This window comes from Daphnia carinata, chromosome 6, assembly GCF_022539665.2.
Source record: "Daphnia carinata strain CSIRO-1 chromosome 6, CSIRO_AGI_Dcar_HiC_V3, whole genome shotgun sequence".
NCBI lineage: Eukaryota > Metazoa > Arthropoda > Branchiopoda > Diplostraca > Daphniidae > Daphnia > Daphnia carinata.
The window spans coordinates 8,890,404-8,907,117 of NC_081336.1; the positions used below are offsets into that span (position 1 = coordinate 8,890,404).

The 16,714-nt window shown below is 43.4% G+C and overlaps 2 protein-coding genes and 1 long non-coding RNA gene across 3 annotated transcripts; 1 reads left to right on the plus strand and 2 right to left on the minus strand.

Moving 5' to 3' along the window:
• Positions 1-8,648, minus strand: LOC130699525 (uncharacterized). The gene is given in 10 exon segments (XM_057521791.2): positions 1-666; positions 669-803; positions 880-4,443; positions 4,504-4,636; positions 4,705-4,953; positions 5,031-5,587; positions 5,655-6,254; positions 6,316-6,889; positions 6,963-8,466; positions 8,532-8,648. Coding segments are annotated over 9 exon segments (7,677 nt in total). The 5' UTR covers positions 8,436-8,466; positions 8,532-8,648; the 3' UTR covers positions 1-274.
• A 547-nt stretch (positions 8,649-9,195) lies between these two features.
• Positions 9,196-12,019, minus strand: LOC130699530 (cytoplasmic dynein 1 light intermediate chain 2-like). The gene is made up of 9 exons (XM_059495598.1): positions 11,871-12,019; positions 11,474-11,547; positions 11,287-11,403; positions 10,965-11,195; positions 10,724-10,899; positions 10,421-10,650; positions 10,002-10,359; positions 9,825-9,945; positions 9,196-9,750 (listed from the first exon to the last, which is right to left on the minus strand). The coding sequence occupies exons 1-9, from the start codon at positions 11,951-11,953 to the stop codon at positions 9,539-9,541; spliced, it is 1,602 nt and encodes a 533-aa protein (XP_059351581.1). The 5' UTR covers positions 11,954-12,019; the 3' UTR covers positions 9,196-9,538.
• A 1,155-nt stretch (positions 12,020-13,174) lies between these two features.
• Positions 13,175-15,986, plus strand: LOC130699545 (uncharacterized). The gene is made up of 6 exons (XR_009003448.2): positions 13,175-13,294; positions 13,363-13,812; positions 13,896-14,117; positions 14,198-14,320; positions 14,477-15,779; positions 15,844-15,986. It is a non-coding gene; the product is annotated as an uncharacterized LOC130699545 (long non-coding RNA).
• The last annotated feature ends 728 nt before the right edge of the window (positions 15,987-16,714 follow it).

Here is a 16,714-nt window from a genome sequence, read left to right on the forward strand (position 1 = left end):
TCGAGTCGACTCTTGGTTAACAGAACAAAGGAGATGAATTTCCGATATCCAAAGGCTTCAAAGACAATACAAGTCCTCGGATTGACAGCGAAAAAAAAAAAAAAAAGAAATTGCCAAATTTGGCTCTCAACAGTTAAAGGTACTGAGTTAACATATTTAGAATTTGCTTTTTGAAATCAAGAAGAAAAAACAGTTGTGTAAACAATGAGACGAAAGAAAAAATTTGAATGGGATTTTTTTTTTTTTTTTTTTACCAATACTTGTTAAGTAGCATTCACTCAACTGGAAGATTCCCTTCACCTTCGACGAGGTTGTGACTTGTTTTCACAACATCCTTGTCCGGTTGGACACGGATGAAAAAGAGCTGGGCATCCACCTGAGGCGTTCCAGCGTACGGTTCGTTGCGCTGTGGCAAGACGGGTTGCGCAACATGCTGCAGCGAGGGCGCGTCAACGTGATGTTCACACACCAGGCTGGTAAGGATTGCACTCACGACGTCGCAATTGCCGCAGACGAGAGAATCCACCTCGACGATGCCATCGACGTCTTTGGTGCGAAACGTTGCTCGGCAAACGTCTTCGGGACGGCAGAGCTCCTTCATGACGTTGGTCGTCTTTTCAGGCCAGCAGTCCAAATGCAAAGCGGCCAATTTAGCGTGAAACGCCAAGGGGGAACGCCCTGCAAAACTCGCGGAAGGTGGCGGATGTCCGCAGTTGTAACCACCCTCGTGTCTCCGTAATCAACAAAAATCACTTCGGCCAAGTTGTCTTCGAATTTCAGCAGTCTGGCTCTGTACCAATAGCCTACAAAGACAAACGCATAAAAAAACAAAACAAAACAAGGAAAGATGGGAGGAGAATGACCACCACATTTACATACCGTAACCATGATGTTTAGCTGCGTAAATGTTGCCAACCATGAGTGGTTCTTTCAGTTCATATTTCGATGAAGCATCGAGATTCAAGTCGGACATCTGGTAGTCGAGATCACCTATCGTTTGTTCATCTTCGGTTTTCTGCATCCAGAAATCACCTGGAGACACGATGTACGACACGTACACATTCCCTTTCGGTACGGCATCATCTTCATGATCGGATACGACTTCAGTTTTGATCTGCATCACGACCCGTTCATCGAACAAATTTTCCCCGACCGTCCGGTCAGAATGGGAGCACGGATCGGGGATTGGGGCATTTCCCGTTCTTCCTTCTTCCGCCTTTGCCGATGCAGCAACGACCGATCCTTCGAGTGCCACGCTGTCAATGGCTGGAAGCTCAACGGGAGGACGTAATACGATTGAGGTAGTATCCGCATGTGAGCCGACAATATGCGTAAACTCGTGTTCAGGGACGTTTAAATTCTCTGTTGTTTCCGCATTGGGCGACGCCAAATGCGTCGTTTCTTGCGCGTCAATTTCCGCGCCACCATCTGCACGGGCTACTTCTTGTTCGAGGATGGCTAACTGTTCGCGAACTTCGTTTTCTTTCAGCTCCACGTTTTGTTGCAGTATAGCTTGGCGCATCAACGAATCGATCGACTCGCTAAAGCTTTCGGGAAGATCGCTCTCCGTTATGGCCACTTGTTGCATTCGATCCGCTACTTCTTCTCCTTCGTTTTCTAAATATGCAGGCGCGATTGGCATAAAACTTCCAACCAGGTCGTCACTCTTGACTGGAGTTTGTTGTACGCTATCCGCAACTTCCTTTGCCTCGATTTTCGAATCTCCGACAGCGACTCGCACTGGACTGGCGGGAAAATGATGTTCTTCGACAGTCAGTTGTTGCATTCCATCGGCCATTGCCTCCTCCGTATATTCTGGACAATCAACAGCAATCTGCGTAGAATGAATGATGAAGTTATCCTCTTCGGTCACAGTATGTTCGCAACGATGTTCTATTTTGTCTTCATGATTTTCTAATTGCAATGTCGCAACTCGTGGAAAGCTCGCGTCGTTCGCTTTCATTGCCCCTGGCTGCATCCAATCGATTACGCCCGCGTCCTTCTGTGGGTGTCCATCCGCGATTTGCACAAACCCATCGGCTTGCTCGACCTCTTTCACTGCAATCCGCTGCATAACATCAACGGCTTCTGCATTGCAAATTTCCGCGTGTCCAGCAACAATTTCTCTCGTGTCTTCAACCGTAGGAGCCATTTCTAACGGCATAACACGTTGCTCGTCTAAAAGGTTGGAAACGGAAGACTCGGTGGCTTTCAGTAACGGCGACGCCATTTCCACATCGTCAAAGGCCGTGAATTCCAAAAGGTTCGCCCCGACATTTTCAACTTTGAACGTTTCAGGTAGACCCAGTTTTTCGTTGAGATCGGATCCTGTCGTGTCGAACAGTCGGACGTAAATACAGTCAGACGTCCTGCTGGAAAAGGTGACGGTGAGAATTTCTTCCTGGAGAACGGAAATGCATTGATCGGTGCTTGGAGATGATATGACGTTGCGTTCGATCCCGTCCAACGCGCACTTGAAAGCCAACGCGGGTCGCTCAGCAAAATGGGCCGACAAAACTCGAAGATCTTCATTGTTTAACATCAAAGAGTTTCCGTAATCGACGTAACATACGCGTACTTCATTCGATCCAGCGTCTCTCTGAGTTACGACGGCACGATGCCATTGTCCATTGTCTGGAAACAGCGCTAGACAATGACCGCCCACCTGCGGTTTCGCTGTAACTAAGCTAGATATATCTACAGCGGCGATCTCGGACATCAGGTTATCGACAGCGGTCGGGTCCAATTGAATCCAAATCTCTGTGGGCGATTCGATGTGCGATACCGAGGCGTACGTTGACATCCGCTGGCCAGGAGCAAAATTCAAGTCCAATGTTGGCAGTTGTGTGAGATCGAGAGATGAATCGTCTTCGATTTTTATTTCTGTCTCAGGTTCCAGTGGGTTGCCGAACGATAGCTCTTCGGAACAAACGAGAACTTCGACGTTTCTGTCTGGTGACGAGCCATGGCTTGCGTCCCCTCCCGTTGGCGTTTGTGCCGACTGTTCCATTAAGGCCTCGGGAATCGTTGATAGGCTGATATCGTAGGGGGCAGCTACGGATTCTTCCACGGCAATCAAATCGAGAACGTTGGAGTCTCCGATGAAAAGCGATTTCACAAATTGCACGCCGTTATCGTCCGTTCCCAATGACGCCCAGTGCATATCGTCCGACTCGAAACAAACGTCGTTGAATTTTACTGCAATCGCTTCCGACGATTCCACAGACAAATTTCCCTGGATGGCCATGGCCGGAATGTTTAAGAATTTCTCAGGCAAATTCAGTACATCTTCCAGTGGGACGCTGAGAGTATCACCGTAATCGATGAACTGAACTTCTGCAATGTCTTCGGAAATGTTGATGACCTTGGCGCGGTACCATGCGCAGTAAGTGGGGTGATGCACTCCATAAATCTGATGGACAACGGGTTGCCCCTCGATTCGAAATGATTCTTTATCAGCCTCGTAAGTATCGGCTATTTCGTCCAACATTCCAATCAACACGTCATTGTTCTGCCTCAGTTGAAGCCAGAACTCATTTGGAGATACGGAATACGTGACGTACACCTTCACACAATCAATGGGCGGTTGACCCTCCGTGACCGACTCTGACGTGGGTGGCTCTGGCATCACAGGTGTATGGTGAACGTCCTCTTCTATCACTGAACAAGTGACAAGCGCACTTTCTTCAGCGATTACTTCATCTTGTGATTCGGTTGTTGGAATGGGAGCACTGACCACATTTACGACATGTAGTTCTTCGATCTGTGGTCGATTCAAGTGCGAGTTACACAGCTGTTCAATCAAGTCAACGCCATCGGTGGAGAAGAGGCGAACGTTCAGGGTTCCATCGATCACGTTCACGCAGTGTACGCTGAAGGCTTCCAATTCGACAATGAGAGTTTCAAAAGCCAGGGAAACTTCTTCAGTGAAAGCTTCTGCTCCAACTACACTGCATTTATAAGCAGCGGCAGGTTGTTGAGACACATCCACTGGTAGCGGTCGCAAATCGCTGATGTTTACTGCGCAACTGTTGCCGTAATCCACATAATGGACGGTCGCAGTGTCCCCGTTAACAGATTCGACAATGGCGCGATACCAGCAACCATCGTCGGCGAAGAACGCCATGCAAGGCTCGCCGACCGAGGCCGTATAATCTTTGGAGTTAGTGAACTTGGGATCAAGGACCAAAGTGTCAATACGTTTCGTGATGGCAAAGATCGATTGCGGTTCTAACTGAACCCAGAACTCGGTGGCTGATTTGATGTAAGGAGCTACGGCTTGAGTGGAAATGATTTGTCCTGGAGTGAAATTTAAATTCTGGACCGCATATTTTGTTTCAGTTTCTACTGGGATGCTGTCCAAGATTTTTTGTTGAATCAAGTATTGCGCCACATCGCCAATCCCGGGAACTACCAGGTTCACTTCGAATATTCCGTTGTTATCTAACAATTAATGAAATTCGTATGATATAATCACTGTATGATTAGTAAAGTAACGTTTACCTGGACCAACAGGATGGAACGATGCGGAGAGCGTCTGTTCAGTTAAAAAGCAGGCGGCTATGTGTTTTTGTGGATTGGGATTGAGTGGGCCAGTAGCCATTTTCTTCACTCCCTTCAACTTCGAATGCCACGTCTACAAAAACAATTCGAGACTTGATTAGTCTTTGCATTACATAGTAAGAACGTAATATTTAAAGTTACCAGCTGTGGAAATTTCATGAAGCGCGGAACAATCCGTTTCAACTGCGCCAACGGAGTGTCCTGGTCGTTTCCGTAGTCAACAAAGAGTACTTTGGCTACCCTATCTTGAATAGCTAGAATGCGTGATCTGTAGTAACGTTCGTCTCCAGTAAAGCGAGCCACGCAAGGCAATCCAACTCTGGGTTGGTCCTCTACCAGTTCATCGTGCGATAAGCACGAATAAAACTTTTCAAGTTCATCCAATTCACTCTAGCATTTGATGGAAAACATGTTAATCATGAATCAAAAATAATCTGAAGTTCTTTGAAAAAAAAAATATGCTTTACTTGATACGCGGAGAGATCCACTGGGCTCGTGAAGATCCTACCTGGGTTATGATACCACGCAACGTTTACATCGATTGGCGTTTCGGGTACCGGAAGATAGGTATACCCTTCACTAGGTGGTGAAAGGCATGTTGATTTTGTCACAAACAGGTCATTGATGATGATTTTAACACTTCCATTTTCATCGACCAGTCGTATGGGGTATTTGCCTTCAGAATCGCAGGCAGCGAATGTGGCGGTAAGAGTTTTGTCCATGCTGTATTCTTTGAATTTGTTTTCTTCTTCAATCGTCCAAGTCCGGGAACCTTCTGTTCCTTCCAGCTTGCAGTGGTAAGCTAGTGCTGGTAGTTGAACAAAGGACTCGTCAACATATTTTACTTGTTTCAGAGAACACAGCTGGGTATTGCCATAGTCAACAAAAAGCACGGTGAACTGAGGTGTTAAAGAAGACTCCTTCAATTCAATTATCTTTCCACGGTACCACTGGTTGTCTGTTTCATACTGCACCGCACAAGCAGAACCCATTTTGGCATTTAGGATGAATCCTTGAGTTTCGTCTTTGAACAAATAAAAAAATCCACAGATTAAACAAGTGACATTAGATAATGCTTCATCGAAATTTACCAGAGTACAACGTGTTCAGCTTGCGAACCATGTCGGCCAGCAGCGAACTGGTTTCAATGAGACGAACGTAGAAACTTGAAGGATTAGCAACGCAGATCACTTCAATTTGCTTCCCCGCATTAGGAGGGACTTGAGCAGGGTAACTGAGCTCTTTTTGGACAGCGACCATTGCGACTGGCTTGGGTAATATTGGGATTATGGCAGAAGGTGACAGTTCAGGTGTGAGCTTTGTAACTAGAGATTGTGATTTTTCGGTCGACCCTAATCTCTGGAATCCTACCGGACCTTTGATCTCCTGGTTGGCCATTGCGGGAGGGGGACCTCGCGGCGCCCGTATGACCTCTTGAATGGGATTTGCTGAGGATCTCCAGTTAGATTCTTTACTGGACAATTTCGTTTGAACCGACGTTTGCGTTTCTTCTGCTCCGGCTGTTCTCCAGTTAGCTTCTTTTGCATTGGGGTGCACGTAATGGCTTCTTCCAAAATTGACAACATCTTTGTTTCTCCTTCGTCGATCATCGCTTGGTCGCTGTGGCTCTGCTGGAGGCACTACTTGAGCCGCAGCAGACGATGAATCACTGCGTACGATGACCCCTGGTGCTGAAAAGGAAATAATTAAATCAACAACAATCGGTGAATTAATGAAAAACGAAGAACTCACTATTGTGTGACACCTTGCATGTCGGGGTAACCTTTTTTGAAACCATTTTGACAATTTCATAATTGCAGGGATCATTTGTCAATGTGGCGGAATAAATTCCATTTTCACACTTTCCCACTGTAACCACAACCGACTTATCCAAGATGGCCTCTTTCCATTCCGAGACGGACAAGGCCACATCACCCTCTAGCCTGCAATGTATGCCGAAAGGTGGATGGCGGAAGCGCGTCAAACCTTCAAGAGGAGCAAGGATTTTGCATCGGGGCACCTCAAGAAAATTTCCGTAATCGATGAAGTGAATTTCTGCGTCATTCACCATCTCCTTGGTTATCTGAATGCGATAGAAATTGTTGTCTTCTTCCCACAAAACTACGCCGTAATGGCCAAGGTGGCTCCTAACATCTGCATACAGAAGTGGAGAATTGGGATTAAAAGAATACACTGTCGTGAGCTCCGAAACCATTTCATTCAGACTGTTGACGGGGATCTTCTCAAACTGTCCAAAAAAACAGCCGGGGTTCTCTGGATGGATCACGCAAAGGCTTTCTTCCAAATCTATTTGAACGGGAGAAATCTGTTGATGGACGTAAACAAAATTTGAAAGTTACACAACTGTTGGAAAGCATGCAAACTTTGATTATACTTACATCCGTAACGCAAGTAGGAACCACATTACTCTTCGGTGGGGTTGATGGGCTTGGGGTGACGGTTTGAAATTTTGTTGCGAGAAGGTTCGACTGAATCGAAATAAGAACTTCGTGTAAACTATGGCCGCTGGGATCATAGAGATTTACTTTCTGTTTCCCCTCATCATCTTCCACAACTTCAACTTGCAGATGGGCGGCTGAATTCACCAGTGCAGTGAATATTTCTTTCAGGCCAGTGAGTTTCAAAACTTCTTCCACACCAAATAAAGACACGCGATAGGCAAACAAGCGGGGCATCAGCAATTCATCCGGGATGTGGCAAATCAAGGAAAGGCTAACCGGCTCTTGCGTTCCAATATCGGCGAAATAGACAGTGCAACTGCATTGGTTACCACCCTCGTTGATGCCTGTGATCAATCCGCGATGGAAAAGCTTATCTGTAGGAGAAACTGCAATACATGGGGTACCAAGCTTCGGTTTTCCATGCATCGGACGGGGAACTACAGTGTCGAGTTTTTTGCGTAAGCTCATAAGATCTTTGATTTCACTTTTCAGTTGAACGTAGAATTTTAGAGGTCCGTCGGGAATGTGTGTTACGATGACATCGTGCCTTCCGCTGTGAGGTATATCGTTCGTTACGAACGCTCTGGGAGGGATTGGCGATTGTTTCGAGGAGTAGCTTGTCGTCACCGTAAAAGCAGGGTGTTGGTCACGATAAGTAGATGGGATAGCGAACGCAGGTGGTAGTGTGTTGTTGGCGGCCGAACTGTTGCCTCCTATGTGGCCAATGTTGGCAGCAGCCTTCATGTAGGCAGGTTGTCTTTCAAGCACATCACACATGTTTAATGCTTCATGGTATGTCTGTGCGGCTACACCCAATCCTTGTTGAATCATCAAGGTTGCCAAAAGTTGATTGTTAGAGTCAAAGAGGCGCACACCTTGGTGTTCACCATACATCCCCATTGGTGCAGCTTTCCATGTTCTGTTTTCCACATGAATTTTCAAGAACATCATGGCAGGCTCACTCCACTGAGAACGAGACCCAGGTCCACGGGGGGCTACCATATCAGCAAGGATGAATTTGCTTGCCAAAGGAGGCCACTCTCGTATGTGTTCAGCCTCATGCCCAGGAATATCTAATGTTCGAACAAATGCTAAAGGAACAGAGTGAGTATCTCCAGAATCAATGCAAAAAACTTCAATTGTGCCTGAATGGCTGAGTTTGGGTTCGGGCACTCTTGCCCTGTGCCACTGGTGATTTATCAGCACACAACAAACTTGATCCAACACATTTAGATTCAGTGGAGGAGGCATTATTTCCAGATAATGTCGGACAGATTCGAGATATTTTTCCATTAACAAATACAGGCTTCGGTCGTGGGTCATCCCCCAGAAATAGACACACGGTCCTTGACGACCTCGGGGGGAATCATCAATGTGAGTTACGTGTACTAGCATACTAGCACCCACCATTTTCACCACTGACTAGATTTACATGAAATCTCTGCAACATCACAAGATTTAAGTTAGAACGACTGAACACTTATCATTGTAACAACAATGACCTACCAACTGAAACCTCAAAAGGTTCGTTGTAAAAACGCTTCTCCAAGAATAAGATGGCGAACACGTGCGAAGAACGACCCACACTTCGCAATAGTAACCCCTTCGAATAAAGAAAAAAGAACACCTTACGATGGCCGGATGATACAACATTGCCAGTTTTTAAAATCACGTTTAGCATTAACAAAAGAACTTGAAATATTTTTTGTGGTAAACTTTAACAAAACTTTTCCGTTAAAAAATGTATTTGAGTTTCACTAATTTTATTTCCAACATCCGAAAAACTGCCGCAGCTGCAAATAAGGATGGAGCGGCCAATGTGGCCACTACCACATCGTAAAGAAAGACAGTTCGCCTAACCCTTTTCGAGATGTGAATTTCTCAAAAACAAATGATTGAATTAAAGCAATTTCAAAAAAATTTTCAAGAAAAAAAATAAAATAATAAATGAAAAAATAACTAAACAAAAACAAAAAAAGAAAGTTGTTGACCATTACGCTTCAATCTTGATCTACAGGAAAAAAGGGATTTGGTGTGTTAGACTGGTTATCTATGTATATTCAGTGGGCCGTAATACTTTTTTCATCCGCAATTTTGCCAGGAAATTACAGGAGAGTTGCACTACAAATGGCTCGCTGACAAACAACAAAAAAAGAAACCAAGACGGAAATCAAAGGACTGAGGACATGTTGATGTTTTCATTCTGGTTATTTACAGAAATGTTGAATAGAATAAGCTGCAGAATCATTAAATTAATTAATTTTAACCTCTCCCTTAGCTCGCGTCTGGGTTTTCCTTTAGCATTACGACCGGCTTGTAGGCACGTAATAAAAAAAAATGAACAATACAAGAGCAGGACTGGAAGAAAAAAAAATCAACCCAGTACATCAAATCCAATATATCGCGACTTGAATTAAATTAGAAAAATCTAGGAAAAGGGATAAACAATTACGCCGATTTGAGAGTCTTGGGTGAGGGAGGGAAACGAAAAGGTGTGGTGCAGGTAAACAAGATCAGCATTCGGATGAGGAGTTATCCACATTGGTCGAGACGGGCACTGGTGGTATTGGATTGAGCCTGGAAGAGGCAGACTGAGCCAACCGGTCAAGCTCGGCGGCCACTTCTCCCGGCCGACTCACCAAATTCAGTTTGTCCGGAGAGCCGGGAACGGGAGAACCTTCATTTCCCGAAGCAGGAGCGCCAGAATTGGACACGCTGACTCGATCTAGAGTTCAAACAATATTTAACCATTAAAAAAAGCAAACCAAAATAATTAACAACAAAGGTTAGCAGATATACCTCCAGTTTGAAGCATGCCAGCCGGTGGGGCTGTTGACGATGACTTCTTCAACAGCGAATTGAAGAAGTTGGCCAATACACCTTCGGATGTGCCAGTGATTCCAGTCTTTATGGGATCCATCTATTTATCAAACCGAATTCGATCAGAGAATAACGATCAATTAGTTTACAACGTACTTGATTAGGAATGGCCGAAGAGGAACTACGACGATCAACAGGCTTTTGGACTTGAACCCCTCGGATAGGGGTTCCAGCAGAAGGGGAATTGACACCTGTTCCAGCTGGTGTAGGCGAAGCTGTTGAACCGTTGACTGCACCGGAGATGCCAACAGGAGCTGGCTGTTGCTGCTGCAGTTGTTGCAACAGACGAGAAAGAAAGTTCTGTTCATCTTCGGCATGAAGCTCAGCCTCGCGGGGGGCCGGTTTACGTGTTGTAGGCCGATTGATGACATCCGAATAGTCATCATCCGGCTTCATGGACTGCAGATTCTCATAGAGGATTGCAATTTTCTTATCGTTATCCCATCCGGCAGGACTAAAGAAAAGAGATATTTGCAAAAGCTGATTAAAAAAGGAACCAACATTTTCATACTTACATGAAAACTGCGTCCTTTTCAACTACCAAGGCAGGAGTTGGGAACACTAATCCATATATTCTGTGCACGAGGTATTTGTAGAGCAAATCGCAGTTCTTATCCTCCTTCACTGACGTATAAAACAGCGCAGCGCCATATTGCAAGCAAAACTTGCGCAAGTGTTGTTGGATAAAGTCGAAATGCTCCTCTTTGTAGTCCAGATCTTTCTCTAGAGTCGCCATATAGTCCGTCTAGAAAAAGAAACACATTGTCAATTTCGGTTCAACAAAAGAAAACTATCATAGAAAAGAAATTGTGCCATGCCTTTGTGACAACAACGACAATATCCAGGCCGAGATTGCGCGTAAGGACTCCTTCGGGAAGGGGAAGCAGGTGATCCATGCCTTCCTCTTCTCCATCTACATGTCTAGATGTCCGTCGCAGCTGAGCCGTTTCTAATTCGTCGCCCGGTTCCACGTATTCCTGCCATCGTCGGACATCTGTCAAAAAGCAAGAATGTCACAATCAAGTTACACAGAAAATGAAATTGGAAGTTGTTCAATACATTTGTGCTGGTATTCCCTGATGGCTTCGGCCGAAAAGGGGAGCTTGTCTATGTGGTCTTGTAACAGGGACGCCCATTCATGTAACTGATCTAGCATCGCCCATGGAGTCGTCATCGAAACTGTCAACATCAATAGGGTCGAGGAATAGGTTTCCTCTGTTAACGCATAACGAAGCAGGTGAGCATGGCTCGCATCGCCGTCCAGCAGCCAAACAGCCAAATGGGTGTGATCTGTCAAACAAAAAGTGTAAAGTTATCATGAAAATTATGGATCTCTCTTCGAGGAGACCTCAGAACCAGTAACAATGTGAAATATTCTCACCATCTCGGTACTCATCTCTGACGTCAATGTATGCATATTCTAGACCAGACCCTTTTTTGGGATCAACATTGCCCTGCAACTTTGCAACAAGTGTGGTTTTGCCTGATTCTCTATCACCTGTCAGAGTGAAAGGCCAAATTCATTAGCATAAGCTTTGAGAAAAAACTTAACAGGAAAAATTACGAACCAATGACAACTACTTGCTGATTTGGAGATAATTTGTTGGTTCCCTTGAGCTGCACTTCACTCAAAACAGAAGCCCTACAAATATGTGAGATCATATTAGGATAAAATGATCGCCCAGACTGTCAACGTAACTAATAACTAAAAGAACTACAAAGGCAAAAAAATGCATTGAAAAATTTCAAATAAAAATAATAGAACACTTCATTAAGGTCAAGAGCTCAATATAGTTAGGTACTACCAAAAAATAATACACAGATATAAAATCAATAGTCATATGGAAGGGAAAGTCACACCCATAAGTACCAAAGCAAATTCAGTAGTGACACTAGGCCGGGTTTCTTCGACAACGACAAGCAAATTTTATTTACAACATGCGTAACAATATAAGCAACACTTACCAAATATTCTCCTTTTCGTTCCCATCTTTTTTCTCTTCCTTCATTTGAGCGGCCGTCCTGCTGCGATCACTCGCAGTAGCCATGTTGATTCATGGATGACGTACTGTATCGTGTTCCTGTTACTTGCTGGGCCATACAGATACATACACACACACAGGCATTCTGGATTCTCCTCCCCCGAAAGCTTTTCCTGTTTTGGCACCACTGCAGCAATTGTGAAACTCAGTAGCATTACTCACAGGCGTTGCCAAACGCGGAAGAAAGCACCACGTTTTGAATCCTCCGAAATTGTTTTATTACGGAATCATTCTTTTGCATTAGCATCCAATTTGCAGCCCTTTCTAACTTTACCACTACCAAGTTTTCTTTTCCTAGTTCAGACTACGAGAACCATTGCTTCCATTTTCATTTGTGCATATGCTGTTTAGTTGCTGTGCAGACGTCAGTCCACAGGGAAAACGTGGGACTATCAATTATCAATACGTCGCGACGCCATTAACGAGAGCAATAATAAAATTAACTCAGCACGCATTCGAAATGTTTGCCCATGTGTGCATAGAAATGAGAAGAACAGCTGGATTTAATAAAGGTTTGTTCAGTTCCACATGTTCTTTTGTCAATATGTGTGCTACATTGTGTTTTGACCGATATGGCTGTAAATCTGTGTGCCTAACATACGCTGGAAGGGATCTGTCGCATGGCCATTGCCACTCACTACACATCTGTGTCTACCTCTGGCACACTGAAGTGTGTCACTGTATGTCGCATACTGAATGAAACAGAAACGTTAGGTATTTGACATAGTTCGATTACAATAGTCCGGGAGGGATTTTTTGTGCTTGCCTACTAGTTGAACAAAGAGATACGTGAAACTAGGTTTCATGTCGGCCGTGAAGTCGGTGAGACACCTCCACCAAAAAGATTTTCTTGTACGTCACACAATGTTTGGTTAGAAATTTATCATTAGTAAAAGGAAAGTTGAAGCTCAGAAAAACTGCTAAGTGCCTACCCATTAAACATTTTTTTAAAAAAAACTAATTTACAAACGAAATTTGTCTGTTTATTGGAGACCGCCATTAACGATGGTAGCCTGGCTACAGATACCATCACTAAAAGCATTGAGGCTGGCAGATGTCAACAGTCACCGAAGGCATGGCAATTGCAAAACTTAACTAATCAACTAGTTCAAAGTTGGAGAAAATAGGTCAAATTGATTTGATAATAACTTAACTAATAATTTTTTTTTCATGAATTTTAGATATTGCTGAAATGAAAAGTGAATCTCTAGAAAGATCATGCTTTTCTTAAAAGGCGATTCGTCCGGTTCCAGTTCGTTCACCTTTAATGATGACAGTAGACAGATGACCACCTCCGACATTGCTGCTTCGGAGAACTATTCTATTTTTGCATTTCAATGAAAAACGGTACAACAAACTTTTCTGGAATTTTATTTGCCACTTATTATCAGGGAATTTTAAACTAAATTGGGAAGAACAACATACAGTGAATGTTATCAAGAATTCATATTGAAGATCGTTGGGAGTATCCAGTTTAAAGAATCATCATTCCCAGTTGAAAAAGGAAGAATCCACTACAAAAGTTTGAACTGCTGAAACGTCGAGACCATTTCCGTGACGTCAGAAAAACAATAAAATGGTGAAAAAACGACGCTTCGTCTATGGAGTAGGGCGCAAACTTTTCTATTATGCAATTTATCGAAATTGAAATCGGAACTTGGTTATACGAGGATTGTCTGCGTAAGTTGTGAAAGCAAAGTAGCAATACTTTGAGACGCATTGCAACTTGAACGGAAAACCCCCCGGAAAATCAATAACTCGCAAGAAGCAAGCTGATATCGTGAATTTGCAATTTTAAGCTTTGCCATTTATGAATAATAGCTGCATTTTCACGTAAGTCTATAGACATTTGGTTTTGACTGACGGTGAGCTATATCTTCAAACCATTTGCATGCAAAGACGGCCTAAAGCATGTGAAAACGCTCCATTTTTTTGTATTTTTAAATAGGTTTTCAAGCTGAACGCAAACCAGGATTCCCTTCACTTTAAAGCCATAGTGAATGTTTTATCAAGCACGACCTAGCGAGAGATGGATTCTAACATCCTAAAAAACAACAACAGCATTTTGGCGTGAACTCGTGAAAACCTTTTTGCCACATCCATGAAAATGTCGGATTTTAATCCGATCAGCTGAGTATTTAATCCCAGACAAATGTTTCAATTTTAAAACGTAAGCTTCCCTGGTTCAGCGACGATGCTTTTCTGCAACGGAAAATTTTTGTTGCTTTAAAATGTCAATGTTATTTCCAGACAGCGGCTGTTAGATGCATCTTTGAAGGACTGTTATTGTACAGCTCTAATGCCCCGTCTATGACATTGGACAGATTGCTTGATGCCAACGAATCGCGAACGAACGACGTCTTCTCTATCCAAGTAATATTTTCGAGTTATTGTATTAATTCGGTTTGGCAATCATTAAAAAAATATTTAAAAACTATAGAGGTCCAAGTAATTGAAGGGCAATTGCCTTTCTAGCCAACAGGTTCTTCTTCTGTTGTTTCAAGATGATCGACTTTTTTTTTCCCTCAGGAACAAGTAAAAATTTGCATGCTGTCCAACTTCAACAATGTCATCGGCAACGCTTGACAGTCTGGAGAAGAGCTTTTCTAACCGCCAATCAACCTATTATTCCGGTTGTCTCCGGAATTGCTTTTAACGGGATGTCCTGAAGCGGTTGACAGATGAAAAGTTTGGTCATGATGATAATTGATTGCTAATAAGGTCTATGAGCAAAAACATGTATGATGCCTGGTGCAACAGCTGCCTCATTAACCGTTTTTTTGTTTGCCTCATGATATTGTCTTATTCTACAGGTTTTTCTGGTTCGGTGCTTTTTTTTTCTTCTCATGTGCAGCTCCGTGATATTCTCATTTCGCTAGCATTATTTTATGGAATGGGTCCTTTGCCTATCTATAGGGCTACATCAATTAATGCTAGACTACTCTCATGTAAGTACCTCGAAATAGCTGGGCAGATAGTCCTAATCAACACAAATTGCTTCAGAGGAAGAAATCTTAGAAAAAGCCGACAAATTAATTTTTTATTTGCTTAATGATTCAGTACGACGTACGAAACCAAGAGCGAAATAATGAATGATGAAATCTTGGTGTCCTTTAGTTTAGCAGGTAACCGATAGGTGCAACATGGTGACGGATCTACGCTGTCAAAAATCGCGAGTTTTGCTCTTTACGACGAGTTCGTCCGTGGACAAACATCACAATTAAAAACACATCTTTCTAATTTGGAGGATTTTGTTTTTCTACCACTTTTGTGGTGACACATTCAATGCCGAAAATCTACTGAATCGCCAGCTGATTGAGGCCATGGAACTGCCGCTTCAATTGTTGTTGTTGATGAACCTCGAAAGTGGGAAAATCTATTTTCTTCTTTCCTAGAAATCGACTGAACAGTAGCCTAAAATTAGTTACCACAAACGCAGAAGGAAAGAGAAAGAAAAGCGTCGCTGTAAATTGGACAACTACAAACTTTATGCCCAAGTCCTATGAACTTCAACGTACTTTTGATCTCGTTGCATGTTCCTGTGTGATAAAATTAGACTTGAAACGACCCTTACGCCCCATGAATTCTTCGAAATATGTGACCTTTTAGATGCAGTGTCAACCACCCCATTTTTTGTTTATTCAGGTAAAAACGACCTTGCTGATTTGGTAATCGCAAGTTGCAGTAAAATCAACGTCTTTTCAACGTGTCGGTAGAGGGCTCTGCGTCAAATACCAGCAACACAGTCCAATGGAGTTCGTTTTGTAATAAGGTGTGATCCGCAGTTTTTGTAGTGCAGTTGATTGCAATTGCACTGTAAACCCTAAACAAAGTTAGTGGATTATTAGCTGTTGTCTTTTACAGCCAAAATGGTAATTTATGGCATTTTATCTTAGATTTTCAATGGAAGTTGTTGGTTGCAAACGATCGTCACACGGACGTTTGTTCATCTGTTGCAACAATCATTTTGACTACTACCAGCTTGTTTTTATTTTGATCTGATTCGTAAACTGTCTTGATCGGCTGTCAATAATTTTGCATCACTGGTTATCGCTCAAATGATGGAATTAATTAATGTCGGGACACTATTGGCCATTCATCTCTTCGTTTTGATTGTCATTTGCGTAACGCTTTCGGGCAAGTTACCAAGCATTGTCAATCAAATTTTTAGCTCCCACAGTGAGAAAAGTTGCATAACTGTGGACTACGACGACGGTCAGTGTGCCATTTGTTTGAATCCACATGTAAACAAGTCCCGTCCGTACTGTGGTCACGTCTACTGCTTCCAGTGCCTTGTCTGTTGGTGCCGAATCAAACTTGAATGCCCGACTTGCAAGAAGCCATTCACGACGTTTAGGCACAGCATGCGGTCAGCATACGACTTTCGAGTCCACACGGTCATCAACGAAGACGATTTCATACCGGATTATTACAGTGCCCTCGATCATCGACCATCAGCGAGAGAATATATGCTGTCTTCGTTGGAAACTTGGCATCGGGATCCTTCTCCATAATGGGCAGAATTTTTTTAATGCCATAGCTTTGTCGTGTAATACAAGTCGTGTAATCAACAGTCGATATATATTTGGACTTGTCTGCCACTTAGCAGATGAGCATTTCTTGTGGCGGGTATGTATAACTTGATATTGCATTCCAACATTTCTCGTAAGAATTGAGTCAGGTAAGAATGTTCGGAGCTACTTTTGTTGCAGCTAAGTCTACAAGCACTTCCCGATACTGTTTTAGCTCTGCCAGAGAAATCAATAG

Bases quoted from the DNA above. Each gene is read 5' to 3' on its own strand.
- LOC130699530 (XM_059495598.1), bottom strand. From the start codon at position 11,953: ATGGCTACTGCGAGTGATCGCAGCAGGACGGCCGCTCAAATGAAGGAA. The intron at 11,548-11,870 runs GTAAGTGTTGCT...ACATATTTGTAG, and splicing joins AACGAAAAGGAGAATATTTG to GGCTTCTGTTTTGAGTGAAG. The intron at 9,946-10,001 runs GTACGTTGTAAA...TTTGATAAATAG, and splicing joins CTTCGGCCATTCCTAATCAA to ATGGATCCCATAAAGACTGG.